Here is a 27,371-nt window from a genome sequence, read left to right on the forward strand (position 1 = left end):
GCATGAGCTGCTTATAAATTTTGGAGATTAATCCTTTGTCAGTTGCTTCATATGAAATATTTTCTCCCATTCTGAGGGTTGTCTTTTGGTCTTGTTTATGGTTTCCTTTGCTGTGCAAAAGCTTTGAAGTTTCATTAGGTCCCATTTGTTTATTTTTGTTTTTATTTCCATTTCTCTAGGAGGTGGGTCAAAAAGGATCTTGCTGTGATTTATGTCATAGAGTGCTCTGCCTATATTTTCCTCTAAGAGTTTGATAGTTTCCGGCCTTACATTTAGGTCTTTAATCCATTTTGAGCTTATTTTTGTGTATGGCGTTAGAGAGTGTTCTAATCTCATACTTTCACATGTATCTGTCCAGTGTTCCCAGCACCAATTATTGAAGAGGCTGTCCTTTCTCCACTGAACATTCCTGCCTCCTTTATCAAAGATAAGGTGACCATATGTGCGTGGGTTTATCTCTGGGCTTTCTATCCTGTTCCATTTATCTGTCTTTCTGTTTTTGTGCCAGTACCATACTGTCTTGATTACTGTAGCTTTGTAGTATAGTCTGAAGTCAGGGAGCCTGATTCCTCCAGTTGCTTTTTTCGTTCTCAAGATTGCTTTGGCTATTTGGGGTCTTTTGTGTTTCCATACAAATTGTGAAATTTTTTATTCTAGTTCTGTGAAAAATGCCAGTGGTAGTTTGATAGGGATTGCATTGAATCTGTAGATTGCTTTGGGTAGTAGAATCATTTTCACAATGTTGATTCTTCCAATCCAAGAACATGGTATATCTCTCCATCTATTTGTATCATCTTTAATTTCTTTCAGCAGTGTCTTATAATTTTCACTATACAGGTCTTTTGTTTCCTTAGGTAGGTTTATTCCTAGATACTTTATTCTTTTTGTTGCAGTGGTAAATGGGAGTGTTTTCTTGATTATACTTTCAGAGTTTTCATCATTAGTGTATAGGATTGCCAGAGATTTCTGTGCATTGATTTTGTATCCTGCTACTTTACCAAATTCATTGATTAGCTCTAGTAGTTTTCTGGTAGCATCTTTAGGATTCTCTATGTATAGTATCATGTCATCTGCAAACAGTGACAGCTTTACTTCTTCTTTTCTGATTTGGATTCCTTTTATTTCCTTTTCTTCTCTGATTGCTGTGGCTAAAACTTCCAAAACTATGTTGAATAAGAGTGGTGAGAGTGGGCAACCTCATCCTGTTCCTGATCTTAGTGGAAATGCTTTCAGTATTTCACCATTGAGGACGACGTTGGCGGTGGGTTTGTCATATATGGCCTTTATTATGTTGAGGAAAGTTCCCTCTATGCCTACTTTCTGGAGGATTTTTTTCATAAATGGGTGTTGAATTTTGTCAAAAGCTTTCTCTGCATCGTTTGAGAGGATCATATGGTTTTTATTCTTCAATTTGTTAATAAGGTGTATCACGTTGATTGATTTGCATATACTGAAGAATCCTTGCATTCCTGGAATAAACCCCACTTGATCATGGTGCATGATGCTTTTAATGTGCCACTGGATTCTGTTTGCTAGTATTTTGTTGAGGACTTTTGCATCTATGTTCATCAGTGATATTGGCCTGTAGTTTTCTTTCTTTGTGATATCTTTGTCTGGTGTTGGTATCAGGTTGATGGTGGCCTCATAGAATAAGTTTGGGAGTGGTCCTTCCTCTGCTATATTTTGGAACTGTTTTAGAAGGATAGGTGTTAGCTCTTCTCTAAATGTTTGATAGAATTCGCCAGTAAAGCCATCTGGTCCTGGGCTTTTGTTTGTTGGAAGATTTTTAATCACAGTTTCAATTTCAGTGCTTGTGGTTGGTCTGTCCGTATTTTCTATTTCTTCCTGGTTCAGTCTTGGCAGGTTGTGCATTTCTAAGAATTTGTCCATTTCTTCCAGATTGTCCATTTTATTGGCATAGAGTTGCTTGTAGTAATCTCTCATGATCTTTTGTATTTCTGCAGTGTCAGTTGTTACTTCTCCTTTTTCATTTCTAATTCTAATGATTTGAGTCTTCTCCCTTTTTTTCTTGATGAGTCTGGCTAATGGTTTATCAATTTTGTTTATGTTCTCAAAGAACCAGCTTTTAATTTTATTGATCTTTGCTATCGTGTCCTTCATTTCTTTTTCATTTATTATTGATCTGATCTTTATGATTTCTTTCCTTCTGCTAACTTTGGGGTTTTTTTGTTCTTCTTTATCTAATTGCTTTAGGTGCAAGGTTAGGTTGTTTATTTGAGATGTTTCCTGTTTCTTAAGGTAGGATTGTATTGCTGTAAACTTTCCTGTTAGAACTGCTTTTGCTGCATCCCATAGGTTTTGGGTCGTTGTGTCTCCATTGTCATTTGTTTCTAGGTATTTTTTGATTTCTTCAGTGATCTCTTGGTTATTTAGTAGTGTATTGTTTAGCCTCCATGTGTTTGTATTTTTTACAGATTTTTCCTGTAATTGATATCTAGTCACATGGCATTGTGGTCAGAAAAGATACTTGATACAATTTCAATTTTCTTAAATTTACCAAGCCTTGATTTGTGACCCAAGATATGATCTATCCTGGAGAATGTTCCATGAGCACTTGAGAAAAATGTGTATTCTGTTGTTTTTGGATGGAATGTCCTATAAATATGAATTAAGTCCATCTTGTTTAATGTATCATTTAAAGCTTGTGTTTCCTTATTTATTTTCATTTTGGACGATGTGTCCATTGGTGAAAGTGGGGTATTAAAGTCCCCTACTATGAAAGTGTTACTGTCGATTTCCCTTTTTATGGCTGTTAGTATTTGCCTTATGTATTGAGGTGCTCCTATGTTGGGTGCATAAATATTTACAATTGTTATATCTTCTTCTTGGATCGACCACTTGATCATTATGTAATGTCCTTCTTTGTCTCTTCTAATAGTCTTTATTTTAAAGTCTATTTTGTCTGATATGAGAATTGCTACTCTAGCTTTCTTTTGGTTTCCATTTCCATGGAATATCTTTTCCCATCCCCTCACTTTCAGTCTGTATGTGTCTCTAGGTCTGAAGTGGGTCTCTTATAGACAGCATATATATGAGGCTTGTTTTTTTATCCATTCAGCCAGTCTGTGTCTTTTCCTGGGAGCATTTAATCCATTTACATTTAACTTAATTATTGATATGTATGTTCCTATTCCCATTTTCTTAATTGTTTTGGGTTTGTTATTGTAGGTCTTTTCCTTCTCTTGTGTTTCTTGCCTAGAGAAGTTTCTTTAGCATTTGTTGTAAAGCTGGTTTGTTGGTGCTGAAATCTCTCAGCTTTTGCTTGTCTGTAAAGGTTTTAATTTCTCCATCAAATCTGAATGAGATCCTTCCTGGGTAGAGTAATCTTGGTTGTAGGTTTTTCTCCTTCATCACTTTAAATATATCCTGCCACTCCCTTCTGGCTTGCAAAGTTTCTGCTGAAAGATCAGCTGTTAACCTTATGGGGATTCCCTTGTGTGTTATTTGTTGTTTTTCCCTTGCTGCTTTTAATATGTTTTCTTTGTATTTAATTTTTGACAGTTTGGTTAATATGTGTCTTGGCGTGTTTCTCCTTGGATTTTTCCTGTATGGGACTCTCTGTGCTTCCTGGACTTGATTGACTATTTCCTTTCCCATATTAGGGAAGTTTTCAACTATAATCTCTGCAAATATTTTCTCAGTCCCTTTCTTTTTCTCTTCTTCTTCTGGAACCTCTATAATTCGAATGTTGGTGCGTTTAATGTTGTCCCAGAGGTCTCTGAGACTGTCTTCAGTTCTTTTCATTCTTTTTTCTTTATTCTGCTCTGCAGTAGTTATTTCCACTATTTTATCTTCCAGGTCACTTATCCGTTCTTTTGCCTCAGTTATTCTGCTCTTGATCCCATTTAGAGTATTTTTCATTTCATTTATTGTGTTGTTCATTGTTGCTTGTTTCATCTTTAGTTCTTCTAGGTCCTTGTTAAATGTTTCTTGCGTTTTCTCTATTCTATTCCCAAGATTTTGGATCATGTTTACTATCATTATTCTGAATTCTTTTTCAGGTAGACTGCCTATTTCCTCTTCATTTGTTATGTCTGGTGGGTTTTTATCTTGCTCCTTCATCTGCTGTATGTTTTTCTGTCTTCTCATTTTACTTATCGTACTGTGTTTGGTGTCTCCTTTTTGCAGGCTGCAGGTTCGTAGTTCCTGTTGTTTTTGGTATCTGTCCCCAGTGGCTAAAGTTGGTTCAGTGGGTTGTGTAGGCTTCCTGGTGGAGGAGACTAGTGCCTGTGTTCTGGTGGATGAGGCTGGATCTTGTCTTTCTGGTGGGCAGGTCCACGTCTGATGGTGTGTTTTCGGGTGTCTGTGGACTTATTATGGTTTTAGACAGCCTCTCTGCTAATGGGTGGGGTTATGTTCCTGTCTTTCTAGTTGTTTGGCATAGAGTGCCCAGCCCTGTAGCTTGCTGGTCGTTGAGTGAAGCTGGGTGCTGGTGTTGAGATGGCGATCTCTGGGAGATTTTTGCCATTTGATATTATGTAGAGCTGGGAGGTCTCTTGTTGACCAATGTCCTGAAGTTGGCTCTCCCACCTCAGAGGCACAGCAGTGACTCCTGGCTGCAGCACCAAGAGCCTTTCATTCACCCAGCTCAGAGTAAAAGGGAGAAAAAGTAGAAAAGAAAGAAAGAAAGAAAGGGAAAGAAAGAAAAGAAAGAAAGGAAGAAGGAGAAAGAAAGAAAAAGATAAAACAAAATAATTAAAATAAAAAATAATTATTAAGAAAAAACGTTTTTTTAAAAAGAAAAAAAACCGGACTCATATAGCCCTAGGACAAATGGTGAAAGCAAAATCTCACACAGAAGCATACACATACACACTCACAAAAAGAGGAAAAGGGGGAAAAAATCATAAATCTGGCTCGCAAAGTCCACCTCCTCAGTTTGGAATGATTTGTTGTCTATTCATGTATTCCACAGATGCAGGGTACATCAAGTTGATTGTGGAGCTTTAATCCGCTGCTTCTGAGGCTGCTGGGAGAGATTTCCCTTTCTCTTCTTTGTTCGTACAGCTCCTGGGGCTCAGCTTTGGATTTGGCCCCGCCTCTGCGTGTAGGTCGCCAGAGTGCGTCTGTTCTTCGCTCAGACAGGACAGGGTTAAAGGAGCGGCTGACTCGGGGGCTCTGGCTCACTCAGGCTGGGGGGAGGGAGGGGTACGGAGTGCGGGGCGAGCCTGCGGCGGCAGAGGCTGGCGGAACGTTGCACCAGCCTGAGGCGCGCGGTGCCTTCTCCCAGGGAAGTTGTTCCCGGATCCTGGGACCCTGGCAGTGGCGGGCTGCACGGGCTCTCCGGAAGGTGGGTGTGGATAGTGACCTGTGCTTGCACACAGGCCTCTTGGTGGCGGCAGCAGCAGCCTTAGCGTTTCATGCCCATCTCTGGGGTCCGCGCTGTTAGCCGCGGCTCGCGCCCGTCTCTGGAGCTCCTTTAAGCAGCGCTCTTAATCCCCTCTCCTCGCGCATCAGGAAACAAAGAGGGAAGAAAAAGTCTCTTGCCTCTTCGGCAGGTGCAGACTTTTCCCCGGACTCCCTCCTGGCTAGCCGTGGTGCACTAACCCCTTCAGGCTGTGTTCACGCCGCCAACCCCAGTTCTCTCCCTGTTCTCCGACCGAAGCCCAAGCCTCAGCTCCCAGCCCCGCCTGCCCCGGCGGGTGAGCAGACAAGCCTCTCGGGCTGGTGAGTGCCGGTCAGCACCGATCCTCTGTGCGGGAATCTCACCGCTTTGCCCTCCGCACCCCTGTTGCTGTGCTTTCCTCTGCGGCTCCGAAGCTTCCCCCCGCTCCGCCACCCACAGTCTCTGCCCGCGAAGGGGCTTCCTAGTGTGTGGAAACCTTTCCTTCTTCACAGCTCCCTCCCACTGGTGCAGGTCCCGTCCCTATTCTTTTGTCTCTGTTTATTCTTTTTTCTTTTGCCCTACCCAGGTACGTGGGGAGTTTCTTGCCTTTTGGGAGGTGTGAGGTTTTCTGCCAGCGTTCAGTAGGTGTTCTGCTGTAGGAGTTGTGCCACGTGTTGATGTATTTCTGGTGTATCATAAAGAAGGCTCAGAAATTCTTGGGTGGGTCCAAGGGAGGCACAAGGTGGCTGTGGGGTCAGCTGGTGGCTACGATGATCACATGGTTCCCTCTGATGGGTTTGCAGTTTGATGTGGAATAGTGAATAAAAGGGTCAGTTCATCCTCAGGATTACTATAATTGACTCTAGAAGCCACCATGAGAGCTAAAATTTTTATTTTACTTACAAGAGTAATGCATGTAAATTGTAAAAACTTCAGACAATACAAGCACTTGATGGAGCATAAGGTGAGAACCTGATATTTATATCGTCCAAAATGAGTTTCATTTTAAATGTGGTGAAAGCTTGAAGCGTCTCTTACAAGAACTTCCTGTGATCTGCCACAGGGAAAGACTTAAATGAGAAAGAATCCCATAGGATCTTAGATCTGCTTCTTTTACAACATCTTCCCTTTGAAAATGAACAGAATAAAGAAGTGAAAGAATACATGTTTTATAAAAATATATTAGACATTATGCCGTAGAGTGACATGTGTAATAGTGGCTTTTCTCACCCTAAGAAGACCAACAGATTTGAACTGAAACAAGTGAATTTTTACCCCTTAACGTATTTTTGGAAAGACCTTCAGTTTGCTTATTTTTCTCAGCCCCATTGGGCATGGTGACTTTATGTGGAAAGCTCTTTTGGAGTCTGATTCACTTCTCAGTTTGGAGGAGTGAAGATGAATGCTTATGTAACTCCACTGAGTTATAGAACACTAGGTTGAGAGCTCAATTAACTTACATGCTTAACAAAGGCTAGCTTTTTTTTCTTCCTTTCTTCTGGAATGAGATAATGGATGTAGAAGCCTTTGGCACAATGCCTGGCACATAGTGGGTGCTCAAAAATCTTTCCCTCCTCCCTCCCTTCCTTCCTTCTCCAGTATTTTAGATTTAAATTGCCATGAAATAAGAGTTTATAATAAACTATCTCAGAAATCATCAATTCTTTGAAGCACATAGTTTTCCTTTGCTGAAATAGTGATTTGGTCTCTAGTTGCTCCCGGCTATGTGACCATCAAGATGTGGTTGTCAGTGCCTGTAAGTGTGCATCGCAACTTTCAGAGTAGGTGTCAACAGCTTGGAATAAACTGCCAGAGACTATAGTTGAGCACGTTTTTAAAAAATTCCTGCATTACCAACACAAAGGATGACTGTGTGGAGAGATGTGGACATTGATGACTCTGAATAAAACATCCAGAAGCATCAAAATATGAATGTAAGGGCTTCCCTGATGGCGCAGTGGTTAAGAATCCGCCTGCCAATGCAGGGGACATGGGTTTGAGCCCTGGTCCGGGAAGATCCCACATGCCGCGGAGCAACTAAACCCATGCACTGTGACTACTGAGCCTGCGCTCTAGAGCTCATGAGCCACAACTACTGAGCCTGCGTGCCACAACTACTGAAGCCCGCGTGCCTAGAGTCCATGCTCCACAAGAAGAGAAGCCATCGCAATGAGAAGCCCATGCACCACCACGAAAAGTATCCCCCGCTCACCACAACTAGGGAAAGCCTGCGCACAGCAACGAAGACCCAATGCAGCCAAAAAAAAAATTCTGAATGTGAATACATTTTGGGAATACTTTAACCAATTTATTGCCCTTACATTTTCTTTTGTATGTATGTACAAGAATGAAATTTTGGGCAGAAAAATGTAAGTCTAAAAAGATTCTTTTGATAAATTGAAAATTGAAAGTTTGAGGGATGAAAAAAAGCATTGTTTTGTAATTAATTGGCCACAATTTCTATTTTAGTGGTGTACAAAATAATGATGTATCTTGTGGTTAATGGTATCTTAAATTGGATGAAGTACAATAATTCTAATTATCTATGAAAACAAATTCTCTGTGTGTTAAGCTCTTTAGGAAAATCTTTTATCCAAAAACATGGCAAATATTTCTGACCAGCTTGTTGTATTATAAGGCAATGGCAGAAATTATACTAATGGTTAATAATTTAGGAAGAACTAATGACATTTGTAAAAAAAATAAATAGACCTTCTTTCCCTATTTCCTCCCAGCTCTACATCCAGGTTCCAGACAAGCTTATGAGAAATTACTTTCCATGAAGAAGCCTGGGCATAATAGTCTGAATTGTGAATTTTTTATTCTTCCACACCTGCTTCCTGTAGCACTATGGTACCTTGCCTTGAATGTATAAAGTGATGGGTAAATATTGGAGATCTTGCTGATACATCTGATGTGTCAGAAATTTCAAATTAAGGAAATATCAGTGGCTGAGGGTATAGTTTAAGTGTTCATTGAGAAGCTTAACCATTCTTTAATTATATTTGGTTTTGGACTTGTGGCCTGGAGTATGAGAAGATTTGTATTGAGCCTGTCCTCAGGGTTCCTGGTAGGGGTTCTCTGTTGAAACTTTTCTTCCTGTGAAGCAGAAGGGTAGACATCTGGAAATTTCTTCTATTCAGCATAGCCTTGAGTGTTTTCTTTTTCTTTTTTTCTTTTTTCTATGAGGACATATTAACATTTATTTATTTATTTATTTAACATCTTGATTGGAGTATAATTGCTTTACAATGGTGTGTTAATTTCTGCTTTATAACAAAGTGAATCAGCTATACATATACATATATCCCCATATCTCTTCCCTCTTGCGTCTCCCTCCCTCCAGCCCTCCCTATCCTGCCCCTCTAGGTGGTCACAAAGCACCGAGCTGATCTCCCTGTGCTATGCGGCTGCTTCCCACTAGCTATCTATTTTACATTTGGTAGTGTATATATGTCCATGCCACTCTCTCACTTTGTCCCAGCTTACCCTTCCCCCTCCCCATGCCCTCAAGTCCATTCTCTAGTAGGTCTGTGTCTTCAGTTGGCCTCTCAATTTTACTTTCTCTATTATTCCAAAACCTGTGCCTGTGCAAATGTGGGCCCCTGCTAATTTTCATGGCTGGTTCAATTTGTCAGAATGTAATAAATTGTTCTCCAAACCCACGTGTTAAGTATTTCTAATAAATAGGAAATTCTCACCCTAAAAATTTCTCTTTTAATCACAAATAATAGGCACATAAAGTGGCTTGCCATCTGTACATTTGCATGTTTAAAATTCTTCAGATATTAACAGATTCTTTTCTGTTTTGAATGAATCCAGTTTTGCCTGGCTGCATAATTAAATGCTTCTGGGCTCCCACAGGCTGTGGTTTCCAATGGAATATAAACCATAAGTTATAAGTGGACTCAGCACAAGTCATTTGGTTCTGACTTTATCTGTGGGAAATTAATCAAACAGAAATTTGCCAGGTAACTGGGAAATTTTCTTTTTCTTGAGTAATAAGAATAAAGTATTATGAAGTATTTGAAAGGTTGATAAAAAGGTGTACTCAAAAGCTACCAAGCATGGCTGATGTAATTGTACTGAAATTTTTAGACTTTCAATATTGAATTTCTTTCCCTCATTCATAGTAAGACTAGGACTTCCTTCAAATTATAGTCATAAAATGGCACCATTTAAAGCCCTTCTCAGAGGAAGTCCTTGCAGTGAGGAGCAGTATGCACAGTGGTTAAGAACCAAGTCTCTGGAGGCAGGCTACCCTGAGGTAAATCCCAGGTCTCTGCCTGCGTCACCTTGGGCAAGTTATTTAACTTCTCTGTGTCTCCTGTTTTTTCATCTGTAGAATGGAGTTGATAACATAGCACCTCCTCTTGGGATTATGTGAGGATTAAGTGAGCTAATATGTGTAAAGTGTTCCTAAGAGTTCCCGGGACATAGGGAGTGCTGTGTAAGTGTCACTGATATTGGTAATTGCTGAGGTCTCTGGGTGAGCTTGTTTGGGAGGAGGTGAATGACTTCCCAAAAGCCTGCTTTTAATAAATTGAAATGGATATTGATCAGTTACCAAGTGCCTGCTGTGGGTCACGCACTATTTCATGCCATTCTCAGAGTCATCTGGAGAGGAATGTTCGGGCACCCTGTTTTTCTATGAGGATAGAGGCAGGGAGGTTAAGCGTCCCCCTCAGTGGCACATGGGAAGAAGAGGCAGAGCAGAGCTGGGATTCACACCCAGCTCCAACTGAGCCCACACCCTAGAGTCCTCCCGTGTTACCATAAAGACTCTATGGACGAGCATGAGAAGACAGGGTGCACGTTAACCAGCCTGGGTCTCTTCCTAACCAGCTCTGTCACCATGACCCAGTGACCCTTTGACATAAATGCCATAGAATCCCAAATATCAGGTAATGAATAGAGACCAGCTGAGACCCAGGCACAACTGCAGAATAAGTGATAACTCTTTGTAATCTTGCAACCTCCGCATCTCTCTGTAAAAGCACCTCAGGGAATCTTATAGCACAAAAGAAGATCTTGGAAATAAATACGTATCCCTCTCCTGTTTCAGGTGAAAGAACAGAGGCATATGGAATGATAATAACACCCAAGGTCACAGGCAAAGTGACAGAGCCAGGTTTACAGCAAGGCCTAGGCCCGCCAGTGCAGGCCTATCTCCATTGCCTCATGACATTTCTGAGGTTGCCAATTCTGGATGCCCAGGATAAAGCAAGCTCGTAAAAGGGTGAACTGGCAGAATAAGGAGATCATTAAGAACAAGTACTAGAAGTGTCTTGAAAACCACTACCTCTTGTATCAAGAGTCACCCTGTAGAGGCTTCATGACTTGGTGGAAAGGAATAAATGGGTTGTATTTGGAACTCTTCTTTGGAGCACATTTGTAATATTTGCTTAGGATGTGTAGAGTGGCATGATAATGGTATCCATCATGGCCTAATAATGACTTTCAGGAGCATTTCTTTGGAGAATTCCAATAGTTTCTCTTGACCAATAATATAAGAATTAAAATAAAAACAATATTTATAGCTGTATTAGTTTGTTAGGACTGCTGTAAGAAAATACCATACATTGGGTGGCTGAAACAACAGAAATCTATTTTTTTTTTCACAATTCTAGAGGCTAGAAGTCCAAGATCAAGGTGTCAGCAGGGTTGATTTCTTCTGAGGCCTCTCTCCTTGGTTTGCTGATGGCTTCCTTCTCTCTGTGTCTTCACATGATCTTCCCTCTGTGAGTGTCTTAGTCTCCTTTTCTTATAAGGCCATCAGCCATGTTGGATTAGGGCCCACTGTAATGACCTCATTTTACCTCAATTACTTCTTTAAAGAAACTCTCTAATAGAGTCACATTCTGAGATACTTAGGGGGTTAGGACTTCAACATATGAATTTGGGGAGGGCCCAATTCTATTCATAGCAATAGCTACATCTGTATCTATATCTACATTTATATTTGTATCATTTGTGTGTCTTATTTGAACCTGAAATAATAATAGTGAGAATCCTCCAAATCCTATTGTGTGACAATGGAAAGATACATATTTGAAATTTAATTTTCCCAACTTAATTGGGATGTGACCTGTTAGCACAAACTTAGGAGGAATGAGCATTCTCACAGCAACCATTATCTAATTTCTGGACCCCTGAGACCTACTGCTCCATTGATGCTGCGAAGGGTGAGCACAGCTGAGGTATGTCACCAAGCTGCTGGCTTGCTGTCAGAAAGCCCATGTAGGGTCAGATCTGGAAAGGCTCACTGTGGGCAGCCAGAAGGAGGCACTGTGAGCATTCCTCTGGCCTCAGTCCTTTGATTCTCTTTGAGGCATGTACTAAAGGTGGATACTTGTCTATACACAAGAGGTGCAGACATGAATGTGGGGCAGTTATTGGTACCTTTCAAGTGAGCAGCCTGTGCAAAACTAGAAAGTGCAGGGTTTTCTTTTTCTTTCTTTCTTTTTTTTTTTTTTAAAGGATTCAAGTTTATCCAAGATTTTGGCATCATCCCATACCTCTTCCTTCCTCCCTGCTTCCCTCTTTCCCCCCTAAGCTTCCTTATCTCCCTCTCTAAATTATTTATAGAGTGAGGGCCTGCTCTAAACAAGGTGCCTTGCTTGGTCCTGTTGGGGCTGAGTAGGTGACTCAGAAGTGCTCTGCCTTGCATGTTTTATTCTGATAACCTAGGCCCTGTTCTGGTCTTGGATATGCTTTCAGGTGTTGCTCTGCTAGTTCCTGGCAAACCTGAAAGCCACTCAGTTAACTGTGTGCAGACCTCACACACCCTGAAACTCTCCCTCCTCCCTGTAGAACTGGCAGCTCTCATACCTCACCCCTTAGCTGCCTTCCCACACCTCCTCCCCCTCAGTCAGTGCCTAAGCCAGAGCCACTGGCTCTTGACCCCTCTGGCCCTATGGTAATCACTATGCTCCGTCTTGCTTTCCAGGATGCTTTATCCCCACCCCCACCCCACTTCTGAGCTGTTCATTCTGATTCCTCCCACTTCTTCCTCTTTTCACTTTGACTGTTTTCCTGATTCATATTGACCATCCCCGATGAGCCAGTTTAGCATGAAAAAAATAAAACTTCTAATGATCTGCTTCCTCTCTGCCCACTGTTGTTTATTCCAGGGAAAAAAGCTTTGCTTCAGGAACTACTTCCTTGGAGTTGAGGGTAAAAAAGGAAGCCTAGGTTCATTTGTCCCTTTCTACAACCCTCACCCCATCCTGAAGTTACTTTCTAACCACTGAACAGTAGGCAGTATATTTATTTTTTAAAATAAGGAGTGGGAAGAGCATGGAAGGTAGAGGATGAAATTCCACAATGTAATTTAAACCTCAACTGCAGGTTATGTTATGATTCTCTAGGCAAGAAACACAAGAGAAGGAAAAGACCTACAATAACAAACCCAAAACAATTGAGAAAATGGGAATAGGAACATACATATCGATAATTACCTTAAATGTAAGTGTATTAAATGCTCCTACCAAAAGACTTAGATGACTGAATGGATAGAAAAACAAGACCCGTATATATGCTGTCTACAAGAGACCCACTTCAGACCTAGAGACACATACAGAATGAAAGTGAGGGGATGGAAAAAGATATTCCATGCAAATGGAAACCAAAAGAAAGCTGGAGTAGCAATTCTCATATCAGACAAAATAGACTTTAAAATAAAGACTATTACAAGAGACAAAGAAGGACACTACATAATGATCAAGGGATCGATCCAAGAAGAAGATATAACAATTGTAAATATTTATGTACCCAACATAGGAGCACCTCAGTACATAAGGCAAATACTAACAGCCATAAAAGGGGAAATTGACAGTAATACATTCATAGTAGGGGACTTTAATACCCCACTTTAACCAATGGACAGATCATCCAAAATGAAAATAAATAAGGAAATACAAGCTTTAAATGATACATTAAACAAGATGGACTTAATTCATGTTTATAGGACATTCCATCCAAAAAAAACAGAATACACATTTTTCTCAAGTGCTCATGGAACATTCTCCAGGATAGATCATATCTTGGGTCACAAATCAAGGCTTGGTAAATTTAAGAAAATTGAAATTGTATCAAGTATCTTTTCTGACCACAATGCTATGAGACTAGATATCAATTGTGGGAAAAGATCTGTAAAAAATACAAACACATGGAGGCTAAACAATACACTACTTAATAACGAAATGATCACTGAAGAAATCAAAGAGGAAATCAAAAAATACCTGGAAACAAATGACAATGGAGACACGACAACCCAAAACCTATGGGATGCAGCAAAAGCAGTTCTAACAGGGAAGTTTACAGCAATACAATCCTACCTTAAGAAACAGGAAACGTCTCGAATAAACAACCTAACCTTGCACCTAAAGCAATTAAAGAAAGAAGAACAAAAAAACCCAAAGTTAGCAGAAGGAAAGAAATCGTAAAGATCAGATCAGAAATAAATGAAATAGAAATGAAGGACACGATAGCAAAGATCAATAAAACTAAAAGCTGGTTCTTTGAGAAGATAAACAAAATTGATAAACCATTAGCCAGACTCATCAAGAAAAAAAGGGAGAAGACTCAAATCAGTAGAATTAGAAATGAAAAGGAGAAGTAACAACTGACACTGCAGAAATACAAAGGATCATGAGAGATTACTGCAAGCAACTCTATGCCAATAAAATGGACAACCTGGAAGAAATGGACAAATGCTTAGAAATGTACAACCCGCCAAGATTGAACCAGGAAGAAATAGAAAATATGAACAGACCAATCACAAGCCCTGAAATTGAGACTGTGATTAAAAATCTTCCAACAAACAAAAGCCCAGGACCAGATGGCTTTACAGGTGAATTCTATCAAACATTTAGAGAAGAGCTAACACCTATCCTTCTCAAACTCTTCCAAAATATAGCACAGGGAGGAACACTCCCAAACTCATTCTACGAGGCCACCATCAACCTGATACCAACACCAGACAAAGATATCACAAAGAAAGAAAACTACAGGCCAATATCACTGATGAACATAGATGCAAAAATCCTCAACAAAATACTAGCAACCAGAATCCAATGGCACATTAAAAGGATCATACACCATGATCAAGTGGGGTTTATTACAGGAATGCAAGGATTCTTCAATATATGCAAATCAATCAATGTGATACACCTTATCAACAAATTGAAGGAGAAAAACCATATGATCATCTCAATAGATGCAGAGAAAGCTTTTGACAAAATTCAACCCCCATTTACGATAAAAACTCTGCAGAAAGTAGGCATAGAGGGAACTTTCCTCAACATAATAAAGGCCATATATGACAAACCCACAGCCAACATCGTCCTCAGTGGTGAGAAACTGAAACCATTTCCGCTAAGATCAGGAGCAAGACAAGGTTGCCCACTCTCACCACTCTTATTCAACATACTTTTGGAAGTTTTAGCCACAGCAATCAGAGAAGAAAAAGAAATAAAAGGAATCCAAATCGGAAAATAAGAAGTAAAGCTGTCACTGTTTGCAGATGACATGATACTATACATAGAGAATCCCAAAGATGCTACCAGAAAACTACTAGAGCTAGTCAATGAATTTGGTAAAGTAGCAGGATACAAAATTAATGTGCATAAATCTCTGGCATTCCTAGACACTAATGGTGAAAAATCTGAAAATGAAATCAAGAAAACACTCCCATTTACCATTGCAACAAAAAGAATAAAATATCTAGGAATAAACCTGCCTAAGGAGACAAAAGACCTGTATGCAGAAAATTATAAGACACTGCTGAAAAAAATTAAAGATGATACAAATAGATGGAGAGATATACCATGTTCTTGGATTGGAAGAATCAACATTGTGAAAATGACTCTACTATCCAAAGCAATCTACAGATTCAATGCAATCCCTATCAAACTACCACTGTCATTTTCACAGAACTAGAATAAAAAATTTCACAATTTGTATGGAAACACAAAAGACCCCGAATAGCAAAAGCAATCTTGAGAACAAAAAACGGAGCTGGAGGAATCAGGCTCCCTGACTTCAGACTATACTACAAAGCTACAGTAATCAAGACAGTATGGTACTGGCACAAAAACAGAAAGATCAATGAAACAGGATAGAAAGCCCAGAGATAAGCCCACACACATATGGTCACCTTATCTTTGATAAAGGAGGCAAGAATATACAGTGGAGAAGAGACAGCCTCTTCAATAAGTGGTGCTGGGAAAACTGGACAGGTACATGTTAAAGTATGAGATTAGAACACTCCCTAACACCATACACAAAAATAAGCTCAAAATGGATTAAAGATCTATATGTGAGGCCAGAAACTATCAAACTCTCAGAGGAAAACATAGGCAGAGCACTCTATGACATAAATGACAGCAAGATCCTTTTTGACCCACCTCCTAGAGAAATGGAAATAAAAACAAAAATAAACAAATGAGACCTAATGAAACTTAAAAGCTTTTGCACAGCAAAGGAAACCATAAACAAGGCCAAAAGACAGCCTTCAGAATGGGAGAAAATATTTGCAAATGAAGCAACTGACAAAGGATTAATCTCCAAAATTTATAAGCAGCTCATGCAGTTCAATAACAAAAAAACAACCCAATCCAAAAATGGGCAGAAGACCTAAACAGACATTTCTCCAAAGAAGATATACAGATTGCCAACAAACACATGAAAGAATGCTCAACATCATTAATCATTAGAGAAATGCAAATCAAAACTACAATGAGATATCATCTCACACTGGTCAGAATGGCCATCATCAAAAAATCTAGAAACAGTAAATGCTGGAGAGGGTGTGGAGAAAAGGGAACACTCTTGCACTGCTGGTGCAAATGTGAATTGGTACAGCCACTATGGAGAACAGTTTCGAGATTCCTTAAAAAACTACAAATAGAACTACCCTATGACCCAGCAATCCCACTACTGGGCATATACCCTGAGAAAACCATAATTCAAAAAGAGTCATATACCAAAATGTTCATTGCAGCTCTGTTCACAATAGCCAGGAGATGGCAGCAACCTAAGTGTCCATCATCGGATGAATGGATAAAGAAGATGTGGCACATGTATACAATGGAATATTACTCAGCCACAAAAAGAAACGAAATTGAGCTATTTGTAGTGAGGTCGTTGGACCTAGAGTCTGTCATACAGAGTGAAGTAAGTCAGAAAGAGATAAACAAATACTGTATGCTAACACATATATATGGAATCTAAGAAAAAAAAAATGTCATGAAGAACCTAGGGGTGAGAGGGGAATAAAGACACAGACCTACTAGAGAATGGAGTTGAGGATATGGGGAGGGGGAAGGGTAGCTCTGACAAAGTGAGAGAGTGACATGGACATATATACACTACCAAATGTAAAATAGATAGTTAGTGGGAAACAGCTGCATAGCACAGGTAGATCAGCTCAGTGGTTTTTGACCGCCTAGAGGGGTGGGATAGGGAGGGTGGGTGGGAGGGTGACGCAAGAGGGAAGAGATATGGGAACATATGTATATGTATAACTGATTCACTTTTTTATAAAGCAGAAACTAACACACCATTGTAAAGCATTTATACTCCAATAAAGATGTTAAAAAAAAAAAGATGTTATGATTCATGTCTGGAATGGAATTCAAAACAGGTACCTATTCTACTTGAAAATTTCATTCCTACAACTTAATTTGGGAATAAGTGGTCAGAACTGCCATCTCTCTCCCTCTGTCTCTCTGTCTCTGTCTCTGTCTCTGTCTCTCTCTCTCTCTCGCTCTCTCTCTCTCTCTCTCTCTCTCTCTATATATATATTTATATTTATCACATTGACACAGCCACAGTGTGTGTTCTCCTCACCCCAGCCAATCTCTGGGAAGACTGACCTTCTGCTCTCCAGCTAATCAAATTCATGTCCCAGGCAAAGTCCCGCAGTCTATGAGGGCTGCCTGGGCATCCGTGAGCTCTTTGAGGTCCAGCCTCCATGTAAGCTATTTTGTATCCCAGCAACAAGCAGTCAGGTACCTAACAGGCATTCAGTAGAAGTGTAGGGAAATGAGGAACTTTCTCTAGCCTCCTGTAATCACTCCCCTGCTTATTAACTCTAGTGTACTTGGTGTCGGTACCACTCATTTAAACACTAATGTACCTCTGACATTGTTCATTAGCCTCTTTAAGACTGATTGTTTTATCCTTCCCATCCAGGCTGCCAGTTCCTTGAGGAGAAGGATAGTGCTATATTTTTTTCTCCATATTTCTCTCTAATGCTTAGTACAGAGATGGTGCTCATAAATATTGTTGATTTAAACACAGTTCCTTTTTGCTTGACAGCAGTTTCTGTTGGAAACCAGTTTAGAGAACTGATTGTGCAGAAGGCACAGTTTTATTGTAAGTACATCTATTAAAAAAACTGTCTGACTTCTGTGCATTTCAAATGGAGAGAGAAATTGTTATCAGCCAGTTGGTGCTTAGTTTGGTTCAACCACATTTACTGAGGAGTTGCTTTGCACCTACTACTGAACCAGGCAGTGTTCCTGCCTCACAGGAACATTCTGAGATGACAGGAGGTGTCTTGCTGCCTACCCTTGCCCTGGGGATAATGCTTGTCCTCACCAATGGGTCATAGATGACCAGCGGGCAGTGTACACAGTTCCAGCCACCTGGCCTGGACCTTCCTGGATGGTGACTTGGACCTGCAGCTTACCTAGTGCAGACCCCTTCTGGGTGGTGCCAAATTGCTGCCTCCTCGCCCATCCTTCACCCTCCTTTGGGAGCCAGAAGAGATTTGGCAGTGAGTTAGGTGACTTGACTCTGAAAAGTCTGCATTGTGTCTTTTCAGTAAACTTCAAAGTTATTGGCTTAAGAAGTAATGTGCAAAGGGGAAATAAACGCTGGTAAGGCTAATAACAGGGATTTCAAGCTGTGATTTAACAAACCAGTCACAGAGTATTCACGTGTTCATTCACTGGCATGTTCCGTGGCAGGAGCACCCCCGTCCTGCCTTCCCCCGGTTCCAACTGTTGTGCCGCCGCGGGATTTGGTCTGAGCCTGGGCAGAGCCCCCCTTTAAGAGCAGCTCTCCAGATTCTATCACAGCAAGAGTCTGCTGGAAGTGATTCTTGCCTTCGCGTCGCACACAAAGGCGAGGAGCTCTTTAAAGGGACCTTCCTGCTCCTGCGTGCAGCTGCTAACCCGTGTTGGTGCGGACACAATGACCCAGGCTTCCGCCTGAAAATGAGTGGGGAGGGGTCTTGAGGAGCCCCCACGACCTCCCGGAGTGGGGCAGGGAGGGAGCTGACAGCCGGAGTGACTGGAGACCACCGGTCCCCAGGGAGCGGCTTGCGATTAGCTGCTTCTTGGGATGCTCAGAGCGCCAGTAGAGCATCCTGCCTGTGGTCCAGAGGGTGCTGGCGGCGCATCTTGCGGTATGCCTGCGTGGATTTGAGCCATCGCCCAGAGGCGAGCCCGCATTCAGGCACCGCGGACAGGCTCCTGGCAGGGCTGCGTTCAGTCAGCACAAATGCTTAGCTCCAGGCGTCTGCCCAAGCCTCCCGACTACATGGATTTGGCTGTTTAATCAACCGAGATTACTGCCCGGGAAGATTTGCCAGTCTGATCCGCGCTCCAGCTGCTGTGACAACTTCAGGGCTAGCTGTTTACTTCTCTCGGTGCCTGGGACTCTGTCCTGCACCGCAGTCACTGCTGCCACTTTCCCTGGCTCTGAAGTCAGCTGCAAGGACTCCCCGGCCCCGAGGAAGGGGGAGCAAGGAGGGGTTAAAAGACAAGCAGACCCTCCCAACTGCTCGACCTCTCTTGACTGCTTGTGTTCCGGGGTTCTGAGAGGGACCGTGCACTGCCCGGGGAAGCAATGCAAGTCTCCATAGCCTGCACAGAGCATAATTTGAAGAGTCGGAATGGCGAGGAGCGACTTCTGAGCAAGCAGAGCTCCACCGCCCCCAATGTGGTGAACGCAGCCCGGGCCAAATTCCGCACGGTCGCTATCATCGCACGCAGCCTGGGGACCTTCACCCCTCAGCATCACATCTCTCTCAAAGAGTCCACCGCAAAGCAGACTGGCATGAAATATAGGTATGGATGTAAGATTCTCTCTCTCCTGGGTTTCCGTGTTCTATACAGGTACAGTGGAGACAGTTCAGTGGTTTTGAAAAGTGACTTACTCATTGGTGGGCTGCTTAATTTAGAATTCTCAGGTGTCTTTAAAATAGCTCCTTAGGAAAACCCAAGGTGGTTGTGTTGTGTTGTGTATGTATAGGATTTAAAAACTGTGGCCCATTTTGTATATTTTAAAGTGTTATGAATACCTTAGGAGCCATATGACTTCCAGTCTGCAGAGAATAACACAGCTGCTGGAAACTGGTATTGAGATCAGGGCAGCTTTTCAAGAGCAAATGTGCTTGTCCTATTTTATGGTATAGACTGTAGTTTCTGTGATTATACTATTAAAAATAGTTTCTATCTAGTACTGTATAATTTATCTTTTGAAAGCCCAAGGTAACAAATGGTATGAAAGCTTTTAAGGAAGTTTTGTTGCAGGGAAGAAACACCTATAATGGTAAGTTAGTTTGAACACTGACATACTTAAACCTAAATTACTGCTTGAAATACAATGCAGACCTTGTTGTGAAATATGGAGAAAAAGTCAATTGTTGTAATACCGCTGGTTTCTTCATACATTTTTAAGCTCCCTCTTCCTCTATGTTGCTTTCTAGAGTTGGAAATCTTCCTGGTAATGGTTGATATTCTCTTTAATAGGGAATGACTGAAATTCGATAAGTAGAAAATTCCATTATTCAATTCTGTGACTCCTGCCTCCTTATTGTATCTGCTTTGTGCTGAGTCTCCCTGACTTTATTTCTTTAAAACTACTGTGCTTCTAGTCTCTAAAGGTCTTTGCGTATGTAGAGAAGAGCTTATGGTGCATCTCCCAAAGGCTTTGGTGACTCTGGTTTGCAGATATGACTTTGTCCATTATTTATATTTAACTATTCCTCATCTTTGTTAGGAACCAGGTTTTAGGATATAAGGAACTTAATGCAATTAAAATAAGGCACACCTAAGACTATGTTTCCCATGTGAGGTTTCTGAAATAAGCATTCAAACCAATTTCTATAAAAGTTGTCCTTGAAAAAGTTTCTTTGCGGAGTTAAGAGGAAACTTTAACAGGAAATCTCATTGAAAAACACCAAGCACTATTGTTTTGGTATATTTTTGAGCCATTAAGAAAGAAAGCCATGAATGGGGTGGATGGACCCACTACAAATTATAGCTAAAGCTCTTTGCCCCAACTGCAGTACGATGCAAGCAGCTGACTCCAGGCAATTCCTTGAAGTGTTATCAGTGTGAGAACCTCTGCTTTTCTTGATATTTCCATGGTGGAGAATGGGACCCCATGACAGGTTGGTAACTAGGACTGCAATCTCGAATGCATTGGCATTTTCTATTGCTGCTTCTGTGGCACACACCCAGCCCCTGCCCCGTGGCCATGGCGTTGCTCTGCATGCAGTTCAGCTGGCCAGATGGAGATGGAGAGGAGCTGCCGCCTTCCCGGGCAGGGCCCCTGGGAATGAGACACTCAGGGTTAAGGCAAATCACAGAGGTGGTTTGAACTGTGGCCTCCAGCAGACCTTGAGCTTTCTTTTTGTAAACCAGAAGGAATAAAAAGTAACACCCTTAATTTCTTGTGGCAGAGTTTCATACTTGCTTGTGGATCAGTGTATTGGAAGAGTTTGGTCTTATAAAGGCAGGAGATTTCCATTAAGTTTTTTCTGGTAATACAGCTCAGCTCAGATTAGATGGTAATTATCTCTCTTTACCAAAAGCTCAGTGTGTAAGATTCACTTGGGCATCTTTCATTACTGACAACTAAAGACAGCTCTTTTCTGACAAAAAGCTAGCCATCTGCAGTCTTCAGGATAACTTGAATTATTTGTTGTTTATGGTGACTGGACAAGGTGCCTTGTTTCCACTCCCCCTCTTATTCTGAATTGTTCCATTGATGACAGGCCGGTGGCTTTGTGTGTTTGTGTAAGTGTGACTTAACCCCTTTCTCTTTCAATTTCAAATTCTACTTAGAGTGACCTTTAGGAAAGAGATTAGGAGGTTATACCAAATGTACACTAAGACTTTCTTAGGGTTGGAGAAAGAAAGAGAGAAAGACAGAAGTGGGAGAGAGAGAGACTAACTAATACACTTTATAAAAATGGCAGAAATATTTTTATGAGCTGAGTTATCTTTTTCTTTGACATTGATGTCACTAAAATATAATGTGCATGTAGGGACTATTTATTAATGATAACAAATAGCAAAACATAAAAAATAATGCCATCATGTTGGGGAGGTAATTGGCTTGGGTAAATAATCAGGGGAATGCCTGAAGGAACTAAAATCAGTGGCTAATTGTGTTTACAATAATATTCTCATCCTTGAAAATGATTTCCATATGCATAACTTAATCTGGGATCCATGAATCCTATAGAAAATAAAAAATATAGTCTTTCTGTGTGTATTTTTGAGGAGAGGGTTCATAGCTTTGGTCAGAATTTTAAAAGTGTCTACCACTGAATAATGGTCAAAAAACCGTGTTGTGGAGTGAAGAGGTATTCATTTAGTCAATAAATATTTACTGAACACCTGTTTTGTATCAGGAACCCTATTAAAACTGGGTACAAAAAGGTGCAGAAACCAGACAATGTTTGGGGCTTGCATTCTTGGGAAAACAGACCATGAATAAGAAAACACACAAATACATAATAATTATCTACTATGAGATATTCTTATGAAAGTCATATTTTGGGGGGTCATAGTCATAGCTCAGCCAACGTGTTTGTCCATTTTGAGGTTACCATCTCTATTTCAGTTCCAGCATTATGGTTGCATCTTGGGTCATGAGTCATTGTGCCCATATTTGCCATCCCAAGGACTTTGTTCAGGTTCCATCCTTGCTGTAGGGTGCTACCTGGCCATTGAGGACCTACTTATAACCCTGATAAATGAGTAGAATGCCTTCTACTCATTTAATACCTTATGATTTTTAAAGCACAGCTCTCATATCATAGCCTGTAATTACCATCCATTAATCAGGAGCTCATGAACTTGGGATTTTAGAAAAAATTAATATACACTTGTATGGAGTATCTGAATTCTGCAAGAATAAAATACTCAAAGCCACTATTACCGTCACATCAGCATTGTGCAAGAATCTTGCATAAAATTAACTATTGTTTCAAGGCTGATGATGAGAAAAAGAAATCCCCTAGAACAATCTGCTATTCAAATGTCACTGTCAGAGCAAGAGAACAAGATTCCACCTACCATTTATCTTGGGGACTATCTTGTGTGTAAATAACACAGGACTATTATGTTTCTTATACCTGTGCCTTGTTAATACATGAGAGGTCCTTTATTTTAGTTTTGCATATATTTTTAATATTAGAGTTCATCATACCGTGTTAGAGTTTGTTGTATACTCTCCGACCATATATGATAGATGTATACATGATATATATATACATGATAGATATCACATAAATGTAAGTACATATGTGAACTTTTTATCCTAAGAAAGCCAAATCACTCAGAACACAGGTTAAGCCAGATTTGTTTGGTTGTTTTTGCTTGTTTGATGGGTGTTTTTTTAAAATAACTTTTTAGAATGATCTAGCTACTAGTGTTGGACATGATCTCAGAGCTTTTGATATTCAGAATTGAGCACATTTGTACTGAGCTACTCCCCTATTCTAAAATTGTTACTTTAGTTCCAGAACAAGTTGAATATCAATGAACCCAATTTCATGAAGAAAAATTTTATCTGTTATATTTATATTATATCAATATAACCTTGTCTTATATAGTTGCATAAAACATGCTTTGAAATTCTTAAGAGAATTATTTACAAAAAGGAAACTGAGCAATAATCTTTAACTCCACTAGAAAACTTCTCTTTTTTTTTTTTTTTGGAGTAAATCCACTTACCACTTTTGTCATCATTAAATTTTTTTATTCAAATAATTATAGATCACAGGAATACACACACACACACAAAATGTACAAGGAATTTTGGCATACCCTCAATCATGTTTTCTCCACTGGGAATATCTTGTATAACTATAGCGCAACATCAAATCTAGTAGACTGACATTGGTACAATCCACAGAATTTATTCAGATTTTACCAGTTATACATGTATTCATGTGTGTGTATGTTTCTATGTTTATGTAATTTTACCACATATAGAAGTTTGTGTGACTACCACCACAATGAAACATTAGAATTGCTTCATCACCACAAGGCTCCCTCATACTACCTCTTTATAGCCACATCCACGTACTCCTCCCCAGTCCCTAATCCTCAGCAACTAGTCTCTGATCCATCTCTATAATTTGTTTCAAGAACATTATACAAATGGGATCATACAGTTTATCATATTTTGGGAATTGGCTTTTTTCCATTCTGCATAAGTCTCTTGAGACTTATCCAAATTGTGTGTATCAATAGTTCATTCCTCCTTCTTGCTGAGTAGTAGCTCATGGTATGTATGTTTCACAATTTTTTTAACCATTCAGTCACTGAAGAGCAATCAGGTTGTTGTCATCATTAGATAACTTCAGATACAATGTTATTCCCAAATTTCTTCAGTGCCATTCTGTAGCTCAGGGGATAAAATCCAGACACCTAACATGGTACCTGAAGTCCTTCATGGTCTAGCTTCCATCATGCTTTACAGTCACCACTCTTTGTTCTTATCTTATCTCTGTCCACTTGTTTTATCATAAGTACCTACTTGAGAGAGGACTCCTTATAGTACACTGGACCTTCTTGTTTTTTTGTGCGTCTGTATCATTTTCCATGCTGGTCCTTCTACCCTGGAATTCTCCTACCTTACTTGAACCATTAGGCAAACTCCTATGCATCCTCCAAGACCCAACTCTAGCCTAACCTTCTCTGTGAAACCTTCCTTGGCTCCACCCCTTATAGCATTAAATACTTGTTCTTTAGTGCCTCCACTGCATCAGATTCTTACTTCTGATATGGAAATTATTGATTGCATAGTGTTGCTCTTATCCATTTACATCTATATCTTCCCCATTAGTCCGTAGCAGTTTGAGGTTTGGATTTTGCTCATCTCTGTAACCCCAGAGTCTAACCTGGCACGTGGCACATAATAGCTACTCAATAAATGCCTGGAAAATGTATGACTACATATGTGGGACACTATGTGAAATCCTGTGGATACAAAGAGTCCTCTCTTGGGTAGTTCCTCTCTTGGTTGTTTACAGTTTAGTGTGAATAGATATCTACACAAAAAGGTTGCATATGTTAAGTGATACAAAGAAAAACTGTTGCTGTAGTTTGAGGAGCCATCATTCACCAGGGGCTGTAGGAATCAGGGAGAGGTTTCATGAGAAAGATCAGGGAAGCTTAATATTGAGAAAGGAGAAATACCGAGATGAGCAGAAAGGAGGAGGAGAGCAGACAGACTGCAGCAGCGGGAATAGCCTGTCCAAAGACTGTGCCTGCTGTGCTGAGAAATCATGGAGTAGGGCAGAGGGTTCATACAGGGAAGTGGTGAAAGAGCATCTTGTAGAGGCAAAGAGGAGTCAGATATGATACATTGGAGGTCAAGGCAACACAGTAAGATATAAGGTGAGCATCAGCAATGGAAGAACCATTTCAGATTTTTAAACAAGGTATCTGGTCACAAAGTTCTATTAAGGAATTAATCTAGCAGCTGTTAAAAAGAAATCTAAGAGTTGTAAGTTTGAAACAAGAGAATTTATGTTGAATTCCATAACACTCTGTATTTTCCTATAGAGAATCAAGACTACGTAGAAAAGACTCAGACCAGATGCCTTTCCCAGGCTCTTCCTTCCCTAGCCTCTTTATTAAAGCACACGTCTCATCCACCATTCTTTACCTCCCACGAATGGTGGGCAGATTTTGAATCAAAGCAATTGAAGTGAAAGATCAACCTTGTCAGCTGATTACGTAAAAGGCACTGAATGTGTGTGTGTGAGTGAGTGTGTGTGTGTGTGTGTGTGTGAATTTGCTCGCGAGCCTCCGCATGGGGAAAAGTGGGAGGAAATAGGTGGGCTGAAGAGGAGGAAGGGGAGCAGTGCCAGCTCTGTGGCTGTGTTTCAAATAGAAATATCTGATTTTAGTCCAGAGAAGAGAGCAGCTTGGTTATTTAAAATGTCATTTTCTTGGGTAAAGATTGCCATTGTCATTTTCACTTACACCCATGGGTGTGGGCTTTCCTCTCTTCCTCAAAGCAAAATGGTGAGAATGGGAGGTGGAGAAACCTTCCCGAAAGTTAGTTGCTGATTCAGTCTCATAGAGTTTATTCCACCTCTGCAAAGCATCAGCCAGAAGTCTGGCATCCATGGGATGGTGAGAAAATGGTAGGAGGGGAGGGAGCCTCCTGGAAGTTGTTAGGCAAACGTAGTTCCAGTTCTGCCATTCTGGAAGTGTGTGTGTGCACGATATGTGCATGTGTATGTGTGTGCACACATGCAAGTGAAGGAATCTATCCAAAGTGTTTCCAGAAACAGCTTGTCTTCTAGCTGAGATCTTCAATTGGGTTGCTACAGATGGAGCCCTTAATCCCAAATCCATTCAGTGACCCTCTTTAGAAGTGCGCTCATTTTATAGACATTCTTTTTTTAAAAAAATTTTCTGTAAACATTTGCACTTGTGGTAATTTGAGAAATGTTCTGACAGAAGAAGAAAAAAAGTCCCATTACATTAAAAAGGAAAGTCAGATTCATGTTTCACTTTGATCTTTTAAATTCATTTCATCAAATGCATAGTTTATCATTAGTATATGAATTCATGAACAGATGAGATTTTGGACCAGTGAATCTGATCAAAATATGGGACTCTTGGTTTCTTTGAGTATTCTTCAAAACTTTTTTTTTTTGGAGAGAATACCACTTTATGAGAATTGAATTCACAAGCATTGATTCATACTTTTCCTTATAAGAATTTCAAAGCCATTCTGAGAAATAGTCATCAGAAATAATAAAAAATGATTTGATGTTGCAAATTAATCATGCTGTATGCTTACAAATATTTCTACAACCAGTTTTCCACTCTTTACAGAATTAGAAAATAGAGTGATGGAGACTGAAGGATTTAAGGCCAAAAAAGTCTTTCAAATTTCCATTTCAATATTCAGAAATTTTAATCCTATGTAATCACTAGAAATAAGTGAGTTAGCAGTGGATGTTGGCATTGAGGAAACTTCAGATTCCATCTAGTTCAGTCACATCACTTTGTACAGAATGACCAGTGCCTTGGTTAGAGTTACTCAAGGAGCTGATGAAAGGGTCAAGGCCAAACTCTGGTCCTGACTCCAAGAGCAGGATTCCTTATGCTCTGTTAGCTTCTATGTTGCAGCTTCTTGATCATGCCCCATTTTTTAACACAGGAAAAAAGCACAGTGCATGAAACACTTCTAGAAGGGACAATTCCTTTCTATACGAATGCACAGTCTGCGGTTCAAGCTTTTATCTCTAGAAGAAGCAAAGCCCTGCTGTGCACTCAGAGAGCCAGACCCGCTTTCTTCATCTGCTGCCGAGTCGTGAGGACCCCAAAGTGCCCCCGCGACAGCTCTCTACTTGTACATATTCTGAAGCTGGACATAAATTAACTTTCAGATGATAGTGTGCTTGGTGTCACAGTTTCTAAATAAATGGTGTGTCAGAAAGAAATCTACAAGCCCATGGGCACAGATGATCGGACAGGGCTACATATCAACCCTGGATATGAAATGCTCTTTAGGGCATTCAGCACTGAACATACTTCACTCTCCTCCATGCTTTGAGAGATTACTTTGAAAACTTGTTCCTGAGAGTCAGAATCAAAATACATTTAAAAACCCTCCTTGCAGGTTGATTTTCAGTTACTCAGATTGGAAACAAAAACAGAAGCCCAGCAGTGATTTTTTTTTCTTGGAATTGACAACTAGGGAGGACTCTGAGAGCCCTCGCACAGGCCATCTGGTCCAGCCCTCA

General features: G+C 40.4%; 1 protein-coding gene across 4 annotated transcripts in view; it reads left to right on the forward strand.

The window, feature by feature from the left end:
* Positions 1–27,371, forward strand: part of KCNAB1 (potassium voltage-gated channel subfamily A regulatory beta subunit 1) — a 396,177-nt gene that overhangs the window by 114,371 nt on the left and 254,435 nt on the right. The window contains exon 1 of one of the 4 annotated variants that reach the window (XM_073803823.1): positions 18,655–19,428. The exons of 2 other annotated variants lie outside the window; for them this stretch is intronic. In XM_073803823.1, coding sequence (XP_073659924.1) covers positions 19,208–19,428 — 221 coding nt within the window. In that variant the 5' untranslated portion in view covers positions 18,655–19,207. Of the gene's footprint in view, positions 1–18,654; positions 19,429–27,371 lie in introns of those variants that run through there. One more of the 4 variants, XM_019946229.2, reaches the window with a different exon arrangement.

This window comes from Tursiops truncatus, chromosome 4, assembly GCF_011762595.2.
Source record: "Tursiops truncatus isolate mTurTru1 chromosome 4, mTurTru1.mat.Y, whole genome shotgun sequence".
In the NCBI taxonomy this organism is placed as follows: domain Eukaryota; kingdom Metazoa; phylum Chordata; class Mammalia; order Artiodactyla; family Delphinidae; genus Tursiops; species Tursiops truncatus.